The sequence below is a fragment of the Crocuta crocuta genome, unplaced genomic scaffold (genome assembly GCF_008692635.1).
Source record: "Crocuta crocuta isolate KB4526 unplaced genomic scaffold, BGI_CrCroc_1.0 scaffold221, whole genome shotgun sequence".
NCBI classification, from domain to species: Eukaryota; Metazoa; Chordata; class Mammalia; order Carnivora; family Hyaenidae; genus Crocuta; species Crocuta crocuta.
In genome coordinates, this window is record NW_027528610.1 from 2,938,509 (window position 1) to 2,962,176 (window position 23,668).

At 39.6% G+C, this 23,668-nt stretch overlaps 1 protein-coding gene across 5 annotated transcripts in view; it reads right to left on the reverse strand.

Moving 5' to 3' along the window:
* The window catches only part of LOC144223912 (uncharacterized), a 166,943-nt gene that overhangs the window by 27,583 nt on the left and 115,692 nt on the right, over positions 1 to 23,668 (reverse strand). For 3 of the 5 annotated variants that reach the window (XR_013332869.1, XM_077754698.1, XM_077754699.1), the window contains exon 2: positions 1,159 to 1,257. Coding sequence is in view for 2 of the 5 variants with exons in the window: in XM_077754698.1 (XP_077610824.1) it covers positions 1,159 to 1,257 (99 nt within the window). In the remaining 3 variants the exon portion in view is untranslated. Of the gene's footprint in view, positions 1 to 1,158; positions 1,258 to 5,391; positions 5,559 to 23,668 lie in introns of all 5 variants that reach the window. The other 2 variants (XR_013332870.1, XR_013332871.1) reach the window with 1 other exon arrangement.

Consider the following 23,668-nt stretch of genomic DNA (forward strand, 5'->3'; position numbering starts at 1 on the left):
AAGTTATCCTAGAAATAAAAAAAAAAATTTAAAAAAAAAAAAAAGATGTAGATAGGGCAGGGGCGCCTGGGTGGCTCAGTCAGTTGAGCATCCGACTTTGGCTCAGGTCATGATCTCATGGTTCGTGGGTTCGAGTCCCGTGTCGGGCTCTGTACTGACAGCTCGGAGCCTGGAGCCTGCTTCGGATTCTGTGTCTCCCTCTCTGTCTGACCCTCCCACACGCACGCTCTCTCTCTCTCTCTCAGAAATTTAAAAAAAAAAATTAAAAAAAAAAAAGATGTAGATAGGGCAATGCTTCTTGGGGAGGTGCTGGGAAGGGTCTGCCCCAGGGCTCTCTCCTGATTGCCGGTGGCTCCTTGGCTTGGGGCCATAGAAATCCATCTTCCCATGGTATAATTGGGTGTGTGAGTGTCTCTGAGTCCAAATTTTCCATTTATATCAGGAGCCCAGTCATAGTGGGTTAGCTCTTACCCTACTCCAACGTGACCTTATTCATCTTAACTAATGACGTATGCGGTAACCCTATTTCCAAACAAGGCCGCAGACCTGGCTACCCAGTTCCAACAAGGAAAGACAGTTCCATCAATTAAGCATCATTACTGCATGCTTTAAGAAAATCAGTGACTTCAGGGGTCTCTGGGAGGCTCAGTCGGTTAAGCGTCCGACTCTTGGTTTTGGCTCAGGTCATGATCTCACAGTTTGTGGTATCGAGCCCCGCGCCGGGCTCTGTGCTGACGGGGATTCCCCCGGTTTTCCCCCTCTCTCTCCTCCTGCCCCACTCTAAAATAACTGAATAAACATTTTTTAAGAAAAGAAAGAAAATCACTGACTTTAGAGTAACCATGACATTTCTAGATGGAGCAAGTGCCAGTGATATTCTCAAATTTTATGTCTAAAATAAGAGACTACAGCAAGACCACTCCTCTGCGTCCACAGAGTATTTGTAACCTTTCTCTTCTCATCTACAGGTTTAAAACTATCAACTTAATCGAGTATCTTCATTCTTACTAAATTCCATTTTATTCTCAAAACCTTGCAAGTTCATACTCTTTTCCCTTTTTGCTAAACTTTTAAAAAATATTTTCAAAAATTGTACAGTTTTCCCAAGAAGCAAGTTTCAAAGGTTGCCTAACGGAGGCAACAAGAATAATTTTATACCTGCATATGCAGCAAAATTGCAAGATGCTTCAGCTTCGTCTCCGTGGGCTTCAAAATAAGACATTGTGTTGACTTGATATATAATTTTCTCCATGAGACCTAAAAGGAAATTAAATGTACAGTTGTGAGAATTGTATTTCAGAAGGAGCAAGAGGTAAGCAGTACCAATAAAATATCAGATGGCTTTGGAGCAGAATAAAACATAGCCACAGCCACATGCTACAAAGCAAAGTCCCAAGGGAGTGATGACATCTGGGAAGCTTGAAGGAAGAGAAATGGTTAGAAGTGCACTTTTATAGAATAAATTTCAATTTGCAAACTCTTAAAGTGATTTAAAAAGTAGAGTTCAAATACATATTTGACTCTGGCCCCTTTTTGCAAATGTACATTCATTTCTAACAGACTTTTCCAATTGGTTATCACATTGCTACTGAAAAAGGAAGCACTTGTCCCACTAAAACGAAAGATATGGGGGGGAAGGACGTATTATATTTAATCTGAAGAGAAGCACATATTTTCTCTGTTTGTGAATTGTGATATCGTATTTCAGAGCCAGGAACTAGGTCAAGCCGTTACTGGAACACATTCAAAGTCAAAAAAAAAAAAAAAAAGGACTTAAATGAATCTTCTTTTACAACCATTAGAGAAACTAAGTATTCTTCCTAGATTTCCATTCACTCTGAATTTTTCCAGGTGGTCTTTCCATTCTCTTTAATTTTACTTCATTATTTTTTAAATTTTATGTTTTAAAGTTTATTTATTTGACAGAGAAGGGGGTGGGAAGAGAGAATCCCAAGCAGGCTCTCATAGAGCTTGACACGGGGCATGAACTCATGACCACAAGATCATGACCTGAGCTGAAATCAAGAGTCTGTGGCTCAACTGACTGAGCCACCCGTGCGCCCCCTCATCCTTGTCTCTTAACCCCAGGCAGTCACTAATTTGCTCTTTATATTTGTCTATAATTCTATCAATTCAGTGAAATCATACAAAATATAGCTTAGGGGGACTTTTTTTCACTCAGCATAATCCCCTGGGGATTCCTTGGTGTGGATGTACCACTGTTTCCTCTTCCACTAAAATAACTTTCTAAAAACATTTTTTTAGAGAGCTAATGCATGAGTAGGGGGTGGGGCAGAGGAAGAGAGACAGACCTTTTTATTTTTAAATTTTAACTTTTTAATGATTTATTTTTGAGAGAGAGAGAACATGAGCAGGGGAGGGGCAGAGAGAGAGGGAGACATAGAATCCGAAGCAGCTCCAGGCTCCGAGCTGTCAGCACAGAGCCTGACACGGGGCTCGAACCCACAGACTGTGAGATCACGACCTGAGCCAAAGTCGGACGCTTAACTGACTGAGCCACCCAGGTGCCCCAAAAGAGACAGAATCTTAAGCAGACTCCGTGCTCAGTAGGGAGCCCAACATAGGGCTTGATCTCACAACCTTGGGATCATACATAACCTGAGCCAAAATCAAGACTTGGGCATTCGAGTGACTGAGCCATCCAGGCTCCACCGTTAAAATAATTTGTATAATATGCTTAAAGATTTTTAATGTAACATAGAATTTTAAATAGCATAGCATTTCATTTATTTAGAGTTAAACAGTAGCCTAGGGGCACCTGGGTGGCTCCATTGGTTAAGCGTGTGGCTCTTGGTTTCAGCTCAGGTTGTGATGTCACCATTCGTGAGTTTGAGCCCCAGTCTGGGGCTCTGTCCTGAAGGTGCAGAGCTTGCTTGGGATTCTTTCTCTCCCTCCTTCTANGACGGAATCTTAAGCAGACTCCATGCTCAGTAGGGAGCCCAACATAGGGCTTGATCTCACAACCTTGGGATCATACATAACCTGAGCCAAAATCAAGACTTGGGCATTCGAGTGACTGAGCCATCCAGGCTCCACCGTTAAAATAATTTGTATAATATGCTTAAAGATTTTTAATGTAACATAGAATTTTAAATAGCATAGCATTTCATTTATTTAGAGTTAAACAGTAGCCTAGGGGCACCTGGGTGGCTCCATTGGTTAAGCGTGTGGCTCTTGGTTTCAGCTCAGGTTGTGATGTCACCATTCGTGAGTTTGAGCCCCAGTCTGGGGCTCTGTCCTGAAGGTGCAGAGCTTGCTTGGGATTCTTTCTCTCCCTCCTTCTATGCCCCTGCCCTGGTCACTCTCATTCTCAAAATAAATAAATTAAAAAACAAAACAAAAACAAATCAGTGGCCTATTTCTGCCCATAATAGTTATTTGTACATGTAAGTAAATGAGGTACATGAGTCTGTACACAAAATAGTAATTTGTGTATATAATTTAGTGATTAGAGTCACCTCCTTTATACTAGAAGCTAAAGAATGGGATCCCTTCAATTTTCTGTGTTATAGTGAGCCTGAAAAGTATTTGACACAGAGAATAAGGATATCATAGTATAAAGTGATTTCTTGAGTTCAATGGTAATATAAATTTTCATGTAGATTCTATAAATCCTATTATGAAGGCATTGCTTAAATTATTCCTCTTTAAGCATATTTGAGGGTTTAATTTATACCCTAGTTTTATTATAAATATCATTAGGAACTTTATATCATTAAAAGAAATTGGTGAGGATAAGAATAACAACAAGAAATAAAACCACTTAAGGAATAATACCTCATAGCTACCAATGTCAGTGGATATATAGATATCAAAGGTTTTTTTTTTAATGTTTATTTATTTATTTTTGGAAGAGAGAGCTTGAGAGAGAGAGGGAGACACAGAATCCCAACCAGGCTCCAGGCTCTGAGCTGTCAGCACAGAGCCTGATGTGAGGCTTGATCTCCTGAAGCATGACCTCATGACCTGATTCCGGAGTCGGACGCTTGACCGACTGAACTACCCAGGCGCCCCAATATCACAGTATTTTTTAAAAGTACATATAGTTTTTAAATTTTAAATGCTTCTAATAAATATTGTGTGAACTAATGCTTATCACAGCTCTGAAGTGGGTATTGTTCATGACTGCTCCACGCTACAGATGGTAAAAGTGAGGCGCAGAGAAGGTGAGTAGCGGACTCAAATCCACAGAAGTGATGCTCTAAGGAGCTGCTGAAGCCTGAGATTTGCAGTTCGGCACGCTGCCGGCAAAAATTATAGGAGAATCCTGGGGGCAAGGGGTTCGATGGTTGGATCTCCAAAATGGTCTATCAGACCTCCGGCTGTAGTTAGATTCTTGGCCTGGGCATGGTGTAGACCTCGCTCCACCGTGTTTGAAACGCAGAGGTGATCCTATGCAGATGGCGACTCAGAGAAACATGAGCCTACTTACTCTTCTTAGTGATCCATCCCATTAGCTGACTCGACTGCTCTTTCTAGAGGAAGGGTGGCTTATGTTTATCCCTGGGGTACAGAAATCTAATCTCCTTAGAGGCTCACTCTGGCTGCTGGCCCAGCAAGGGGCCTGGGGAACGTGCTTTGAGTGGCTCAGGTAGGCTCACCGGCTGCAGGGAGGAAGATGCAAATGCTGCTGGGTGGTAAGGCGGATGGAGTTAGGAAGACACGTTTCCACCAGCCTGAACCGGGGCCCCGCTAGAAGCTACCTGAGGAAGCCCTCACCCCTGCCACTTCAGGGTGGGTCCTGTCCCATAGGGCTGGGCTCCTTACAGAAGGACACAGACATGCCCAGAGAAACGGCCCCGTGAGGACACGGAGTCTACACGCCCAGGAGAGAGCCCTCAGACGAAAGCTGCCCCACCTGGATCTCACTCAGACTTCCATGCCTGGATCTGGGATTTCCACTTCCAGGACTGTGAGACAGAAAAGTCTCCTTTAAGCCGCCCAGTCTGTGGCGCTTTGTTACGGCGACTCTAGCTGATTAATACAAGCAAAAACAAATACAAAGTCAACATTGTTTTTAAATTATCTTCTACTACACTCTCTATTTCTTGTCGCGGTTATAAAGTATCAGGTGACTTGAGAGTTACCAAGATTGTGAAAAAAAAAAAGTACATTTATGCATGAGGAATTATGTATCATTATAGAAAACCACACATTACAGAAGAATGTTACGAGTTTATTGGATATGCTTTTGCCTGGTTCCAGAAGGGAAAAGAAAGAGCCTTCTGAGAGTTCTACAGGTGATGGAAAATGAATCATTTTAACTTACACCAAGAGAGATTCACATACTATTTTCTTAACATTGAGTCATGTTTTTAAGCATGGCTGCCATCTAAAATGACACTCATTAGGGGCGCCTGGGTGGCTCACCTAGTTGGTTGAGCGTCCAACTTCGGCTCAGGTCATGATCTCATAGCTTGTGAGTTCGAGCCCCGCGTCGGGCTCTGTGCTGACAGCTCAGGGCCTGGAGCCTGTTTCAGATTCTGTGTCTCCCTCTGTCTCTGCCCCTCTCTGCTTGTGCTCTGTCTCTCTCAAAACTAAACATTAAAAAAATAAAATAAAATGACACCCATTAATTGTGCATGACATAACCACCAGTACCTATTTCCAGTTTACATCCACAGAAGACCACATGCATATAAAATGCTAGGTTATAGGCCATATCAGAGGAAATGATCTAATATACCATTTTAGCATTTTAATGCTTCCTGGCCATAAGCAAGCTGTTTCACTGTTTGCAAACATTACAATTGATTGCACATTCTCGTTTGAATAAATGGCAGAACATTCGCTATTAAGAACCACGAGAGCAAACTACTAATTGCAATTGTATTATTAGGTAGGCCATAGAGAAGGGTGCAGGGATTAGGGTCACGAGTAGAAGCTTTATGCTGCAAAACTCCCATCTTAAATATTTAACTAGAAAGAAATGTATCACTACATAGTCGTTAAAATGTTGTCATTCAGCAGAGCTGTGTTATGGTAACAAAACTATGACCCCCCCCCTCCCTAAAAATGTATCAGTCATCATGGTGAGGTTTTTAGAATGTTTATTTTGGGGCGCCTGGGTGGCTCAGTTGGTTGAGTGTCTGACTTCAGCTCAGGTCATGATCTCACAGTTTGTGGGTTCAAGCCCTGCATCGGGTTCTGCACTGCTTCAGATTCTGTGTCTCCCTCTCTCTCTGACCCTCCCCGCTCATGCTGTCCCTCTCTCTTTCTCAAAAATAAATTAAACATTAAAAAATTTTTAAAGAATGTTTATTTTGTCTCTATGCTTATTTGTAATCCCTCAAAATTCATAGAAAATACATATATGTAATATAAATAAATACAAATATAAAACATGTTATATACAATAAATATAATACATATATAATATAAATATAAATTAAAAACATATTATGTATAATATAAAATAAATATAATTATAAAATACATATACATAAATGCAAAGCATACATAATATAAAATAAAGTACATAATGTAAATAAATATACATTAAAATATATATAATAAATATAAAATACATATATAATATAAATATGAATAAAAAATATATGAAAAATATAAAGTACACATATAATATAAATAAATATAAATGTAAATATATATTATGTATAATATAAATTAAATATAAATATAAAATACATATGTATATTATACATAAATATAAATATAGATATACAAATATATATACAATCCAAACATCAGCTAGACGGAGAGAATGGTTTTTTTTTTTAATTGCATAGCTGTTGAGTCTAAGAATAATTACTGCAGAGACTATAAACCCTGATGAATGGTGCGCATGCCCACGCCATCTCTCTGTCTCCTGGGTGTTAGGAGCCACTTCCGTCTCTTCTTCACAATCTCTCTGCTTCTGTGACTATCTTGGGGCCACTTCTGACATTTCACCTGACAAATGTTTTTGTTTCCCTAACTATGAAAGTAATGAACTCAAACTTTGTTCTTAAACCTATTGAGGCAGAAACGAGTGCTTCCTGCAACCCCAGTTGGCCTCAGCCTCTCCATTCTGGGTCTTGAAAAATGAAAGCTCTCTCTGTGGTGTGGTTTCAGCCTGGACAAGGGGTCTTACCTGCCCTGTTCCCCTTCAGGTCAAAGCAAATCTCAGCAAAGGGCACGTGGGTTCTTACCTGCCTTGCCTCCCTTTAGCTCAAAGCAAATATCTGCAAACGTGGGATTAGGAAGTGGTGATGGGGAAGCTCACACAGGATGGAGTGTGACATCTGTATTACAGAAGTCGAATGAGCTGTGGAAGAGAGGGGCTCCTCCTTGAGATAAGGGGTCAGAGATGGGTTGTGGAGGGGCTTTCCGGAATGGAAAACCACTGCTAATTGTTACCAGTGCAGCGCATGCTACGGGAAAGCACGTTATAATCAAGTCATTCTGGGCATCTTTCTGGTTCAAACAGAAACTCAAAGGGCAGAAGCTTTGGAACATGCACTTCCATCAACATAGACCTTTGTACAAGCTCTTTATTTATTTATTGGCAGTGAAAATGGCAGTATTGAATTATACGGGGAGCGTGAACACAGAGAAGAGCGGAGGCGTGTTCCAAGATCTGACGTCCATTAGCACGTTATCTTCATTCTTTGCTATGATGCAAGCAAGTGCTGGTTGCTCATGGAAGTGATATCTTTTTAAGAGATGATATTTTTAAGTTGGTTGTTATTTTAAGTAGGCTCCATGCCCAACATGAAGCTTGAACTCACGACCCTAAGATTAAGAATCATATCCTATACTGAGTGAGCCAGCCAGGCGCCCCTAAGAGATGATATTTCTGTACTTCCTTTCCACATATATTAAAGCATCACATCTTATCGAAAATTGAGAAAGACTGGAGATAGTCGGCCATACACGTGTACGCCTTCGTCGGAAATATTCAGTGCCCCGTGGCCACGTGTTTTCTCCCTCCTCCCATCCACATACAACTTGGTTTGTCTTACTTTACTTATTTAATCTCAGAAACACAACTATATACATTGTATACAGAAACACAATGTATACTCTGTGTCCCCGTCATAGCCTCAAAATGCAGTGAAATGTCTATGCAGCGAAATGTCTACATCTGTTTATGTCGTAAGTTCATAAGTTATAACAATCATACCAGTTGAAGGTGCTTACGATATTTAACCTAAAACAAATTTGTGTGCTTGCATATCTGATAGTCAATGTAACCACTGTTACTTAAACACATCTTAACCAGCGTTACCAGAAAAGTTGAGGTCAAAGGATCCAATACATTTTAGGAAGGCACCAAATTTTGATAGGTCAGAGTTTCAGTGTTTTGTGTGTGCAAGAAAGAAAGAAATCAAACTGCATATTGGTGGTTTTTGGCTTCTACTAATTATATGGACTGTTTACCCACAGTGCATTGTTTTCCAACCAACCAGATGCACACCAGATGTTAAATTTTAGATAATCCAAACTGGAATTAATTCAAAATAAATGTGAAATATTGTGTCATAATTTTCTTTTCTTCAGGTTCACCAACTTTACCAAAACAATATTTACGTGGGCACAGATTTGGAAAAGGCAGAGCCATGGTATTATTATCATCGTATTAGCTGGTAGATAATGTTGGCCTTGTTGGTGATTATGCAGATACCAACCCTTTCCCAGCAAAATAAGATTAAGCTGTGCCTCCTCTTTTTGTAAGTGAATTCTGAATTCCCTTTTTTACAAATGGAGTACCCCGAAGCTAGGATGAGGTGACTTAAACACCACGTTAGACGGACAGCTACCTTTCACACTGTGTAGATAAGAACCTTAGGGATATCCCTTTAATACTAGAGGAAAAAGAATGCACATGGTACCAAATGAGAAGCTGTTAGGTTTTGTGTGAAAGCAGACAGCTTGAGAAAACAGTGGAGGTATGTTCACTTCAAGTAGACCACACTCTCCCCCCGCTCTTCAGCAAAGTGCTATTCAAGAGCAAAATATTTCGCATTCTTTCCACAATAGAGGAAGGCTCCTGAAAACATTCTTGCAATACCTCAGCTCTTTCTCTGTAGCCAACACTGACCAAAACCTGAAAAGCTAGCTTGTCTGCTAATACGGTGAGTTTCATTTTAATTCTGGAATCTAAGGAAACCTTTTTTTACCCCCTGCATTATTTTGGCAAACAGCTTAACCACTCACCACTATGTCTCAGCCCAATCCATGAATACTGATGGACATTTAGAAAAATGATCCTTGATTCCAAAAAGAAAAATCAATTCGCTAACAGGTGTCTCACTCACTAAGCAAATGTCAAATGTCCAAATGTCAACAGACAAAACCTTTCGGAAATCTTACACTTAAGAATCACGATAACAGCAGCAGGGCGTACATGAATGCGTATGAGTGGGTTATAAAGGATTTCTCACAAGATGGGCGGTCTCAAGGAAGGAAGTGGAAGGAAAAAACTTTTTGGTAGATGTGGGCAACCCAAGTATAATAGGGAAATGAAGGATTAAACAGGCAGAGAGGGAAATGTTACGACCTGAAGACCTGGGTGGGGAAAAACACATATATTGGAACAATGCTGTAAGCTCTGACTACAGCAAACCCCTCAGGCGTAAGGTTCCCCTTAAGAATGGAACAGACACAAGCTACTTCCCAGTCAGGATGCCCTCCGGAACTTGACTAAAGACTTAACTAAAAATTATTAAGACCAGAAAACACAAGACCACAAAGAATGATATGACCATAGATCAGCCCTCATACAATGGGTGAGTCAGTCAGGAATGGACAACCCAGCACCCAGAGCTATCCAGGCAATCGAGTAGAACCTGAGAAGGAACAAGGGGTCTGGGGGCGGGTGTGACCCAAACCTTATAACACAAATAGTACACCGGCCTTCACTTTTGAGCGCCTGCTCTCTGTAAAGAGAGGTTTCATATATTCTTGACCTTTCTGATCTTACCCTCTTAATAAACATTTGCCTGCAGCTCATTCTGCAGCCACCTCTTCATGAAGGAGATTTTCACCAAACTACGTATAAAAGAAAGAACATTTAGAGTATCTTAGGCATTTATATAAGATGAATTCGGTTTTATGGTAATACTAACTAGAAATCATTACATTCTAGTGGTGAATTCCTGATCTTTTGCGTGTCCTGAATCATCTCAGTAAAGATTTCATTAAACAAAACAACCTCCCCCCCAAAATAACCCCAAAACTTTGATTCAGGAAGTATTATTCACATTTGTCCAAATTTTTAGTTTACTAGCACAGGACATGTTGTTTTTCAAACGGGAGCTCTGTTCTGTTCTTCTATGTTGAAGATTCTCTGAAAAGAGGAGACAGTGGGTTCAGTCATAAGAAAAAGAGGGTCTTGTGATACAAATAAATGAGAATAAGAGATGTGAGCAGTGTAGGAACAGAGAGGGTGGGTATAAACATTTCCACCAAGGGAGAAAAGAACTGGGCACTGGCGAGATGCAGACATAAAAATCTCAGAGATAACAGAATATTTCTTCCAAAGTACACTCCCATCCAATAAAAATAGAAAGCATATTAAGTGTTTGAATGTTGCAGGATTTCTAAGTCACTTCACGATTATCCTTGAATCAAGATTTTGTGTGAAAATAAAATCATTCTAAGTTACTCACGATTATCCTTGAATCAAGAAGATTTAGTGTGACAATAAAATCCGTAGAGAGACAATGATCGCTTTTCTTCAAACATGTCAGAGAATGCAGGACACTGATAACTGAAAATGTTTACATTCAATAAATCGGATAGAAGACATAAGATAATACCTATGTGTGCTCTGATCTTTATTTTTATGTGTGTAGGTTTTTTGTTATTTGTTTTGTTTTGTTTTTCCGTCTCACTTGCTGTTCCTTTGGGACACACCACCAAATGAACATTAAATAGAGCTTTTGGAATGTACATGTGAGAAGCATACAAATATGCAATATTGTCCCTGGAGAGAAAGGGATTCTTCCCAGGGCGGTTCAGTAAGTTCTAAAAGAGCAAAAGTAAAAACTGTCAATTTCCAACCATATTCGTATCAGTTCTACGAAGATGATTATTTTGAGAGGAAACCATCAACAAAAGCAGAAGGCAAAGGCAACCTACTGAATGGGACAAGATGCTTGCAAATGACATAACCTACAAATGGAAATGTATAATTTATACAACTCAATACCCAAAAACCAAATACTCTGATTAAAAAGGGCAGAGAATGTGAGTAGATATTTTTCTAAAGAAGACATCCAGATGGCCAGCAGACACATGAGAAGATACTCAACACTGCTCACATCAGGGAGATGCAAATCGAAACCATGATGACAGATCACCTCTCACCTGTCAGAGTGGCTAAAATCAACACAAGAAACAGCACATATTGCCAAGGCCGTGGAGAAAAAGGGACACACACGCACTGTTCGTTAGGAATGCAAACGGGAGTGGCTACTCGGGAGAACAGTATAGAGGTTCTTCAAAAAATTAAAACTAGAAATACCATATAATCCAGTAACTCCACTACTTCTTTGGCCATTTACCCAAAGAAAATGAAAACGCCAAATTGAAAAGATACATGCACCCCGATTTGCAGCAGCATTGTTTACAATAGTCAAATTATGAAAGCAGCCCAAGTGCTCATGGATAGATGAAGGGATAAAGAAGATGTGGTATACGCACAATGGAATATTACACAGCCATAAAAAAGGAAGGAAGCTTGCTACTTGTAACAACATGGAAGGACCTAGAAAGTATGATGCTAAGGGAAATAAGTCAGCTAGAGAAAGACAAATACCATACGATTTCACTCATGTGTGGAACGTAAGAAACAAACAAAAAAGCAGAAATAAACTCCTCAACACAGAGAACTGGCGGTTTCCAGAGGGGAGAGAGATGGAGGGAAGGGGACGCGGAGACGCAGGCTTCCACTTATGGAACAAGTAACTCATGGGAACAAAAGATACAGCATAGGAATATGGTCACTGGTACTGGCATAGTGTACATACAGGGGAGGTGAGCACAGCATATGCACACACTTGTTGAATCACTATGTTGTACACCTGAACTAAAGTAACATTGTCAACTGTTACGCAATAAAGAATTTTTTCAAAAAGAAAGGAAACTAACACATAAAGCATATTCCCTCTGAGTGTGTCTGTGTCCTCATCTCTTCTTATAAGGACACCAGCCCTGTTAGGTCAGGGTCCACCCTACTGAGCTCAGGTTACCTTAACCACATCTTTAAAAATCCCATTGCTGGGGCACCTGGGTGGCTCCGTCGGTTAAGCACCCGACTTCAGTTCAGGTCATGATCTCACGGTTCATGGGTTCGAGCCCCGCATCAGGCTCTGTGCTGACAGCTCAGAGCCTGGAGCTTGTTTCAGATTCTGTGTCTCCTTCTCTCTCTGACCTTCCCCTGTTCACACTGTCTCTATTTCTCCCTCAAAAATAAAATAAAACATTAAAAAAAATTTTTTAAATCCCATTGCTACCTCTGGCCACATTTTAAGGCTTCAAATTTTGGAGGGACCCAGTTCAACCCATGACACATACCTTGACCCAGAAATAAATTCACAAAACTAAAAAGTCTTTTCAACGGGGCACCTAGACGGTTCAGTTTGTTGAGTGTCTGACTCCAGTTCAGGTCATGATCTCACAGTTTGTGGGTTAGATTCCCACGTGAGGCTCTGTGCTGACAGCTCAGAGCCTGGAACCGGCTTCAGATTCTGTGTCTCCCTCTCTCTCTGCCCCTCCCCTACTTGTGTTCTGTGTCTTTCTCTCTCAAAAAAAAAAAAAAAAAATTTTTTTTGAAAATTTTTAAAAAAGTCGTTTTAGAATTACACAAAGGAAAAACAAACACATGAGTATTAAATGCAGATCTTTGTATAATCCAAAGTCCCCTTTATTTCAGTGTCTTATATGGTTAGTCATTTAGACACTTCATCAATCTCACAAGACCATGTAACAGCAGACAAAACGAACGGTTTAAATGCAAAACAAAATAAGGGATCGTGTTTCAACTACATGAGGAGAAAATAGTACCAGCTAAATATGTGTGCTAAAAAATACAGTTTTAAAGCTGTCTGCACACAGTGTTTGTCATCAAGACTCTTCAAAGAAAGAATCTCTTGATAAATACCAATGCTTTAAAACTGACCATGTGATTTCATATGCATGGACACACATTTTGTCCTGTGAATTGCTTTATCGGCTTCTAGAACATAAGTAGAGACATGTCACTGCAGATAGTGCTTCTGGAAAACCTGGGCACCGTGCAGATACGTACAAGTTATATATGAACAGATACGCACATGTGATGGAATTGTGCCCCTCACCCCAACAGTAAGCAAAAAAATACAACATTGTCTCTCAGGAAATAGTGCTTCAAAAGAACATTTATGGATAATATGTGAACATTGAGAAATAATTTTGAAACGTGAAAATGTAGCCTTTTCTGAAATATATATTTGAAATGAATATATCTGAAATATATATATATATAAATGTTTTGTAGAGGGGCACCTGCGCGGCTCAGATGGTTAAGTGTCTGACTTTTGATTTTGGCGCAGGTCATGATCTCACAATTTGTGAGTTCAAGCCCCACACCAGGCTCTGCACTGACAGCATGGAGCCTGCTTGGGATTCTCTCTCTCACTCTCTCTTTCTCTGTCCCTCCCCTGTTCTCTCTCTGTCAAAAAATAAGTAAATAAAAATTTAAAAATGTTAAGTATCTTTGTATATATTTTTTTGCCCATGCAATCATCAATATACTGAATCCCAGCATTTAAAAAAAATATTTATTTATTTTTGAGAAGAGGGGAGGGCTAGAGAGAGAGAGACGGAGACAGAATCCAAAGTAGGCTCCAGGCTCTGAGCTGTCAGGACAGAGCCTGACCATGAGATCATGACCTGAGCCGAGGTTGAACCCTTAATGGACTGTCCCACCCAGGCGCCCCTTAGTCCCAGTGTTCTAACTGCTGGGTTGAAGGTTTCTGAAACTAAGGTAGCATTTTTCCTACATTTTCTTCAAAAAGTTTTATCAACTGCAGTTCCTTCAAAATGTACATGGCATACGAAGATATCTGAATGGTAGTTTTCCCCAGCTTCTCGCAGACTTGAGTATTATGATTAAATAATAAAAATTTGTATTCATTGTTTCAATTACCATCTAATTAAGAGGAATGCTGATCAGTTTTGCATTTGTAATTAAACTCTGCTATTTCTTTTTCTGTGACTTTCCTTACTAAAACCACTGGATCTTATCCAACATCTGCACCATGGTGTGCCCAAATAAAATACATAAAATAATGGCATACATAAATGTTTAAAGACTATATTGAGAAAATTTCCCAAAAACAAGACGTATTTTTATCAGACTGATAAATCGTATTATTCTCAGTAGAAACTTACACTGGAAATATTTCCTGAAAGTTGCATACATTCCAAAGATAGAATCCTTAGAATAGCATGTACATAATCAGATCACCTATGGGAAGAGAGAGCACAATGGCCAACTTCAGTTTTCAACATAGAAATGCTCAACGTTGGAAGACAGTATAACAAAACGTGGAAAGAACTGAAGGAACACGTGTGGTCCAAACATCTTACAAATTGTCATGCTGTCACTCAAATACAGACATGTCAACATGGGGGGAAATGCAAGCATATTTATGATTTTAGGCATTGTAGTTTCTATGAAGTCTGCTGGAAAAAAAATTCCTGCAGGAATAAATATATATATTTGAGAGCAAGAGAGCATGAGTAGGGGAGAGGGGCAGAGAGATGGAGGGAGGGAGGGAGAGAGAGAAAGNTTTCTCTGTCCCTCCCCTGTTCTCTCTCTGTCAAAAAATAAGTAAATAAAAATTTAAAAATGTTAAGTATCTTTGTATATATTTTTTTGCCCATGCAATCATCAATATACTGAATCCCAGCATTTAAAAAAATATTTATTTATTTTTGAGAAGAGGGGAGGGCTAGAGAGAGAGAGACGGAGACAGAATCCAAAGTAGGCTCCAGGCTCTGAGCTGTCAGGACAGAGCCTGACCATGAGATCATGACCTGAGCCGAGGTTGAACCCTTAATGGACTGTCCCACCCAGGCGCCCCTTAGTCCCAGTGTTCTAACTGCTGGGTTGAAGGTTTCTGAAACTAAGGTAGCATTTTTCCTACATTTTCTTCAAAAAGTTTTATCAACTGCAGTTCCTTCAAAATGTACATGGCATACGAAGATATCTGAATGGTAGTTTTCCCCAGCTTCTCGCAGACTTGAGTATTATGATTAAATAATAAAAATTTGTATTCATTGTTTCAATTACCATCTAATTAAGAGGAATGCTGATCAGTTTTGCATTTGTAATTAAACTCTGCTATTTCTTTTTCTGTGACTTTCCTTACTAAAACCACTGGATCTTATCCAACATCTGCACCATGGTGTGCCCAAATAAAATACATAAAATAATGGCATACATAAATGTTTAAAGACTATATTGAGAAAATTTCCCAAAAACAAGACGTATTTTTATCAGACTGATAAATCGTATTATTCTCAGTAGAAACTTACACTGGAAATATTTCCTGAAAGTTGCATACATTCCAAAGATAGAATCCTTAGAATAGCATGTACATAATCAGATCACCTATGGGAAGAGAGAGCACAATGGCCAACTTCAGTTTTCAACATAGAAATGCTCAACGTTGGAAGACAGTATAACAAAACGTGGAAAGAACTGAAGGAACACGTGTGGTCCAAACATCTTACAAATTGTCATGCTGTCACTCAAATACAGACATGTCAACATGGGGGGAAATGCAAGCATATTTATGATTTTAGGCATTGTAGTTTCTATGAAGTCTGCTGGAAAAAAAATTCCTGCAGGAATAAATATATATATTTGAGAGCAAGAGAGCATGAGTAGGGGAGAGGGGCAGAGAGATGGAGGGAGGGAGGGAGAGAGAGAAAGAGAGAGCATCTTGAGCAGGCTCGGAGCCTAATGTGGGGCTCAATCCCAAGACTGTGAGATCATGACCTGAGTGGAAATCAAGAGTCAGACACTCAACCAACTGAGCCACCCAGGTGCTCCCTACAGGATTATATTCTATACTAAATTATATATTATATTATATTATATTATATATTATGATTCCTACAGGATTATAATATTTTACATTGCTGCCATCCCAAATGACTAAGATTTTGTCATCTGTGAATATGCCCATCTATCATCTTGCAGTTACTGTGGGTCAGATATACGAACATAGTGTGGCTTAGCTGGTTTTTTCTTAGGGTCACCTGTGAATTGTGAGATCGTGACCTAATCCAAAGTCAGACGCCTAACTGACTGAGCTCAGAAGCTGCATTTCTTTACTTATGTTCTCTTTTCTTGAATTACAAAGCTACCAGCAAAGCACCAGGCTCTCTCGTGCTATGAATTTCTCCCATCTCTCTTAGTGACTGTTTTAGTTTTTATTTCCCATTCAACTTCCCATGTGATAGTACATTGGGTCCACAAAGGTGATACAGATAATTGCCCTATCATAAGACTGGTTGATTTATATCGTAATTAGAACATTAAGGTATCTGTACAGTAGCTTCTAGATTAGTGTTTGGTTGAATAACTAGGGGCTACAAATCGTGTGTGTGCGTCTTTAGAATTCTGTCTACCATGGTTTACCTTCTGGCCCCAAAGATTCATGTCGCTCTCAAAAGGAAAATACATTCACCCCATCTGAAGGCCCTTAGAAGTCTTATCCTATTTCACCAGCTCCAAAGTGCAAACTCTCTTTTATAACTCATCAGCTCAGAACTCCCAAATGTTATCATCTAGTTCGGGTATAGAGGAAATTCCTACATATTATACTTCCTGAGGCACAATTTCACAAGTCTGTGGTCCCATGAAATGGAAAAAAGAAACACAGTTTATCTGCTCCCAACATGGACTGCTGGGCTGTGCATAGAATAATGAGTATAGACCCTCTGGTTTGATCAGTGGGGATGAGGGGAATGGAAAGGATACCGGAGTCCTTGGACCAGATTAGTTTCGGAATCTAAGCAAGCAAACTCCGTTAGGTTTCAAGGCCTGGAAATAACACTCTGGTTCTCAGCTCTACCTTCTGGGCCACCATCTTTCCTTTCTGAGTCTCTGTCCCTTTGAGTCCAAACTGGCATTCTACTGATACCAAATTCTTGAAAACTTCATAGGTCTCCAGTGTATGTCATAAGGATTGAGTCCATTAGCCCTGAGGCTCATACCACATCTTTCCAAGATTATTTGTTGTCTGTTTTTGGCTTCTACTGAGAGCATGATGAGATCATGCTCTTAAGTTTTCTTCTAGGTACTCTTTGGTTTCAAACGGGTGATGTAGGAGTCCCATCCTCAGTCTCTTCAAAGGGCCCTTTGTGTAAAAACTTAGCCTTTTGTGACCTCCAGCCTTCCAGACAGGCAGAGAATTCCTCACATCATAGACATGTGGTTCCATTTTGTTTAATAGTTCTTAATCGATCTCCTTCTATCCATTTTACTATTAGCAAAAGAAAGAAACCATGTGGAACATTTGATCTTTTGGTTGGAAACATCCTCAGCTAACTATACAAAAATGTATATAAATATCCAAGTAATATGATTTCCTCTTTTTGTTCTTAATAGCTGCGGATCATGATTATTTATGTATTAGCAGCATGTTTTAGATGTGTTTGGCTATGTTAGGGTTCAAATATGTGACTTAGGTTCCATTAGGAAAGTAATACAATTAACAAAAATCAGATGGTGAGGTGTGTGAAAAGGCAAAGGACATAGAGTTTTCTTAGTCATTCTTCACAGCAGTAATTTAATAGCATGTTGAAAATAGAAGATGAAGTAAAATATACATATACAGTTATACACATTAGGGAAATAGATACACAATATTCTCATCATATAAACACGTGAAAGGTATCCAATTTTATCTACTGTCACACACACACAAAAATGATATCCAGAAGAAATCCAAAGAGGCTCAAATAATGGAAAAAAAAAAGAATGGGCAAAAATCCAACAAGAACAATGTGAGAAAAACAAAGGAAAGAAGCTTCTGTTACGCACTTTGAGAGGTTAATTCAGTGAAAGAACTCAAACAAACACTGGCAAACAAGAGAAAGAATGGCACTTTCTAATTACTGAAAATAGATTCCACTGTGGAGCTTTAGTTGTATCTGGGCACCAAATGCCACAGCATTAACACATATAAAACAAATAGTATGAAGGATGAAAGAGGGAAATACTCTCTGATCATTGATTTCTGTGATCAACTGATATCACAGATCACTGTGATAATTGAGTATGCCTTGAAATAGGACATAAATCATCAGGCTAGGAGTTGAAGCTACTCTTTGTTCCACAAAACGTTCTAAAAATTATATATGAATAAAATGTGCTCCTTTATTTCATTCTAGCCAATCTATGACTTGTAAAGTAGACCTATTTTTAAAAATTTTTATAGAAAATGATTTATAAAACCTAAGGGACCATTGGACAAACACATCCCTATAATAATGGGCTATCCCTTGAAATATGGTATCAATCACTATCGAGATTCAAGTTTCTCTTTGTTCTGTGAAATGTTTAAAAATTTTATGTGAGTCAAACATGTTACTTTTAAAATACTTCAACTTTATGCAAATGTGCTTTTGCTGTATTCACTGAATTTTCTCATATCCTTCTGTTTTTCATAATATGTTTTCTGTAGCTAGATGGTTTCTTATGCCTTTAGTATACAGGTGGCCCTTCATCAGTGTGGATTAGGGCACTGGCCACCCCATAGTTGGATATCTGCATATGCCTTTTGACTCCCCCAAAACTTGACAATAGCCTTCTGTTGACCGGAAGTCTTACAACTTATTAAAGCTGATTAACACACACTTTGTTTGCTCTACATATTACATGTTGTACTCTTACAATTAAAGTAAGCTGAAGGAAAGAAAACGGATTAACAGAGCCTAGGGGCACCTGGGTAGTAGAGTCAGTTAAGAGTGTGACTCTTGACCTCAGCTCAGGTCATGATCTCACAGTATGTGAGTTCAAGCCCCACATAGGGCTCTGTGCTGATTGTGCAGAGCCTGCTTGGGATTCTGTCTCTCCTTCTCTCTGCCCCTCCCCAGCTTGTGCGCGCTCTCTCTCTCTCTCTCAAAATAAATAAACTTTAAAAAAAGACCTAAGGAAGAGAAAATACATTTAGAGCATTATGTCATATTTATCAAAAGAAATCTGCATGTAAGTGGACTTGCAGTTAAGATACACGTGGCTTAAGGATCAACTGCCTTTACCTTTTTAAATAGGTTTCCAGGCAGCTCACATTTTCCTCATATATTTGTGTTTCCATTCCTTTTACTGACTTCATACTCCTGGAGGATGCAGTGTAATTATCTTGGTTCAGTATTTAAATACGGTGTTTCTTTTTATAACAATTTATTTTCTAAGGTGTTTTCTTTCTTTACCTCATTTCTATATTCTTTCTATTCCTTTTGTCTTTGAGGAGAGGAATCGCCTGGATTTTACACAGAGCAACGAAGGGTTGGGTTGCTGGTCGTTTTCTGGTTAGCCAGGCTCGAGCAAAGTCTGGTCTCTTCGACCTCAGCATACTGAAGCCCAAGTTTGCTTTGCGTTTACAACCTCACCTTCCCTTCTATGCTGCTGTTGAGGAAGAAGGAAAACCCTAAAGCTTATCCAGAACTTGCTAGACATTGATAGGTGAGGTAGGAAGCATTCTGTAGACAGAAGGGCCACACGCTCTCCTTTCTGGAGAATTTCACGTGCTACCTGAGAGTGTCAAGGCTGTGTTCCCTGCTGGCCTTGCATCTGGGTTACTGTCCAGAATTTCTAGTGTCCTGTTCCCACCGAGTCCTATGATCTTGTCTCTGTTTCCCATGTTTAGTTGGTTTCTTTTCTTTTCACATTGTCGTTTTTAGAGAGAATCATTATATTTATTTTTTATTTTAGAGACATAGAACGCAAGAAGGCGAGAGGGGCAGAAGGAGAGAGAGGAGAGAGAAAGAGAGAGAGAGAATCTTAAGTAGGCTCCACACTCAGCACTGAGCCCAATGTGGGGCTCAATCCCACAACCCTGGGATCATAACCTGAGCTGAAATCAAGAGTCAGACACTCAACCCAGCCACCCAGATGCCTGTAGGAAAAATAATTAGATAAAATCACACTGTTTCATCATTAGAAGTTCCACTTTCCTGCTGCACATGTAGGCTTTTATATTTTCTTTTCTCTAGTATTTCTACTGTTTGTTTACACGACTGTCTCATTAGTCAGGTTGTGATCTTGCCTGGATTGTAATTATAGTCTGTCTGTACCCGTCTTTGCGCTAGAATTCCCCGGAGGTCTCCCGTCAACGAATCCAGGTTCAGGCTGCCAAACTGTCTAACACTATGGGGTGACACTAACTTCACGGGTCAAAGCACGTGCTCGGTACGGTCTCGGTAAGCCTAGTAGTCTATGGGTAGGCATTCCATCATCTGCGTGTTCGTAGTAAAGCTCCTGAAAAATACAATAAGGACTTTTTTTTTTTTTTGCATTAAAATGTACTGAGGACACCTGCCTCCAGGAAGATGGAGAACATGGAGGGTTCCATTTTGTGTCATTAGATGCTACAAAAACAAGTGGACATTATACAGAACACACAAAGACTCTGAAGTGCACAGAGAAGGCAATCCAGAAAAGGCAATAGTAGCTGATTTAAAAAAAAAAATAAAGCCTCCCAAAGGCTCCTCTCTCTAGTCAGAGGACCAGGGAAGGAGGAGGCCAGCAAGACAATGCTTTGAGAGAATCATCACCGTACTGCAGTCAAGCACCCCGTGAAACATTGTGGCTTTACCCCACCCAAGACAGGCAAGGACAAGGCACCTCCCTCTCAAGTGTATTCTATGTGTATAATATTTATGAAATGCCCAAATAAATAAACCTAACCCCCCCCCCACAAAAAGCAATAATGCTAATACTCAGCAATTTCAGGACCAGCGTATTCCATTTAATATTTTTATCTATTTGTATTTATTCCCTCAGGGCTGGTGAAGAAACCAGTGCTCAGGCACATCACTATCCTGAAAGAGCACACAGTCTGTAAGAGTGGAGCTCAGATGAGGAACCCTACCTGGGTCAATTCACACCTCTTCCCCCATTAGGTCCCCCATCCCCCTCAGCTAATTCGTCTACCTGCAGTCAGAACACACAGACTTAAGTCGTCTCTGACTTCCAACGTCAGCTTTAACGTACTCACCTAATTGCCCACGGGCAAACTGAGTAATGAATTGGATGTGTGACCCTAATTTGGCAGCTCCTGACATTTTCTAATCTCTTTAAATAACATCACAGAAATGGAAAAGTAGATGTGGGTAGTACTAAGCCTTAAGGAATATGAGATTTAAAATAATTCTGGTAGATGGGTTTAGTAACAGCCACTCATAAAGAAACAGCTTTTGTGACAAAAGGAATCTTACTGACCCCGTGATTACTCAACTTTGGGGAATGATTTTGAAAGGAAAATTAGACTTTTGGTAAATCAGATAACTCAACAAGCAACCGTGTGAAAAATCCCCAAACTCAGATATACCATAATAGATCTCTCTAAAAGAACTTACGTACATAAAACTTTTAATTATTATTGATAACAATTTGCAGAGGGAAAATGGCTTTCAAGATCTATCTTATAGTAATACACTGCTGCTTTAAAAAAAAATCTCAGAATGTCTTTTAACTGGTCTCATAGTGGTCCTTAATGATTTTTCTTTTACTAAAATGTAAAATCTGTGCCTTTTTGGCTTAATTTATCTGCAGTGATGTTCAAAGGTGACTTCTTCCCTCCTGAAATTCCCTCTTCCTATGGCTTCTGTGATATTGGCCCATGTTATCTTACTACCATTGTTTTTAGATAAACATTATTATTACTATTATTATTATCATTATTGTTAGTGAGAATGGTTTTAGATTTACGAGAGACAGAGAGAGAGAAAGAGAGATGAACATAGTACAGATGGGCTTGTCTACCCTAAATCCGGTTTCTGCTGTTACCTTCATATAGACCATCGTCACAATGAATGAAACAATTTTGATGCATTATTCTCAACTAAAGTCCATATAACATTTAGTCCTTGGTAAAGTTTCTATGTAATGCCCTCCCCTTTTTTATGTGAGTTCTAGGACCCCACATTATAGTCAGTTGTCATGTATTTTTGGATTTCTCCAATTTCTCAGACTTGATACATTTTTGATGACCTTGACAGTTGTGAGGCATACGAGTCAGGTGTTTGCAGCATGCCCTTCCGTAGGGATTTGTCTCATGTGTTACTCGTGATTAGAATAGGGTTAAAAGTTGCGAGAGAGACCACAGAAGTAAAATTCATTTTCATCGCATCACATCAAAGGTACATACCCTAGACGTGACCAACCAATAACGCTGGTTTTGGTCAATTGGCTTGAGGCTGTGTTTGCCAGGATTCTCCACTACAAAGTGAATGCTTTCCCCCACTTTCTGCCCAACGTCCTTTGGAAGGAAGTCCCCACACGGCTCACACGTAAAGGGGTGAAGAGAAATCCACCTCCTTGACGATGCACTATCTACATAAATTATTTCCAATTCTTCTGTAAAGGAGATACGTCTGTATTCTCTCACTTTCACTGATTTTTCTCTATCATGTATTCATACCAGTAAGGACAAATGGATGCTTATTTAATCATTCGGGTTCTAAGGCGTTACTAGTTTGGTTGATCAAATGGCTTCAATGTGGGCCATCGGGTTATAAGTCCGTATTTTTGCCATGACAAGAAGTTACATATTTCCTGTTCTGGTTGTGGGATCAGGTACTGCTCCAAGGAAATGGTGGGTTTCTTGCTACCATTTTCATTGCTCATTCTTGGGCTTCTCCCAGGGCTCAGCAGACTCCATTGGTCAGTAAGTGCTAGAAGGAAGATCCAAAGACTTCCAGTCTTGTGTCTTATCAGTTTTCTTCTCTGTACCTACTCTGACATCATCAATGTGAGACCACTGTCCACCTCACTCATCCAATTTCCATATTCTTCAGGGCCACCATGATGCTCTTTCTAGAATCCAGTTCTGATCATTGTCTCTAAAAGCCTTTCATTGGCCAATCTATCCTATCTTCTTCAGCATATTCACGTGTACGAACACCATTCACGTACGTTGTAATATGTGTACTATACAAGAATTATCAGGAATGCAGGGCGATAATGTGTAAAGGCAGGCTCAAATTTGTGACATGTGTCCCCAAACTTTACTGGTGGCCCTTAAAGTTGGGAAGACACCAACATTCAGAGTGAATTCCCCATCTCTTCATCTGGAGTAGCTTATTGTACATCCTTCACGTCTGTCAACCTTCATAACCTTATCTGCCGATAACCCCATCAATACTTTCAACACACCGAGAAAAAGGTATGTATCCTCAAAGACACAGATGCCCAACTTCACACACTCTTCCATATTGTTGTCTTTGTCCAACTTCTGCAACAAAGTTACACAGCTGTACTGATGTTTTTAGTGTGTGTTCTCTATTCTTTAGGATCTTGAATGGATTGAAAATTTCAGATCCTTTAATATTAGTGGTACTTGCCATTAGCATCACCTGTTTGTATATGTGTATATGTGTATTATATATTAATATGTATTAATATAAGGGAAAGTTAATA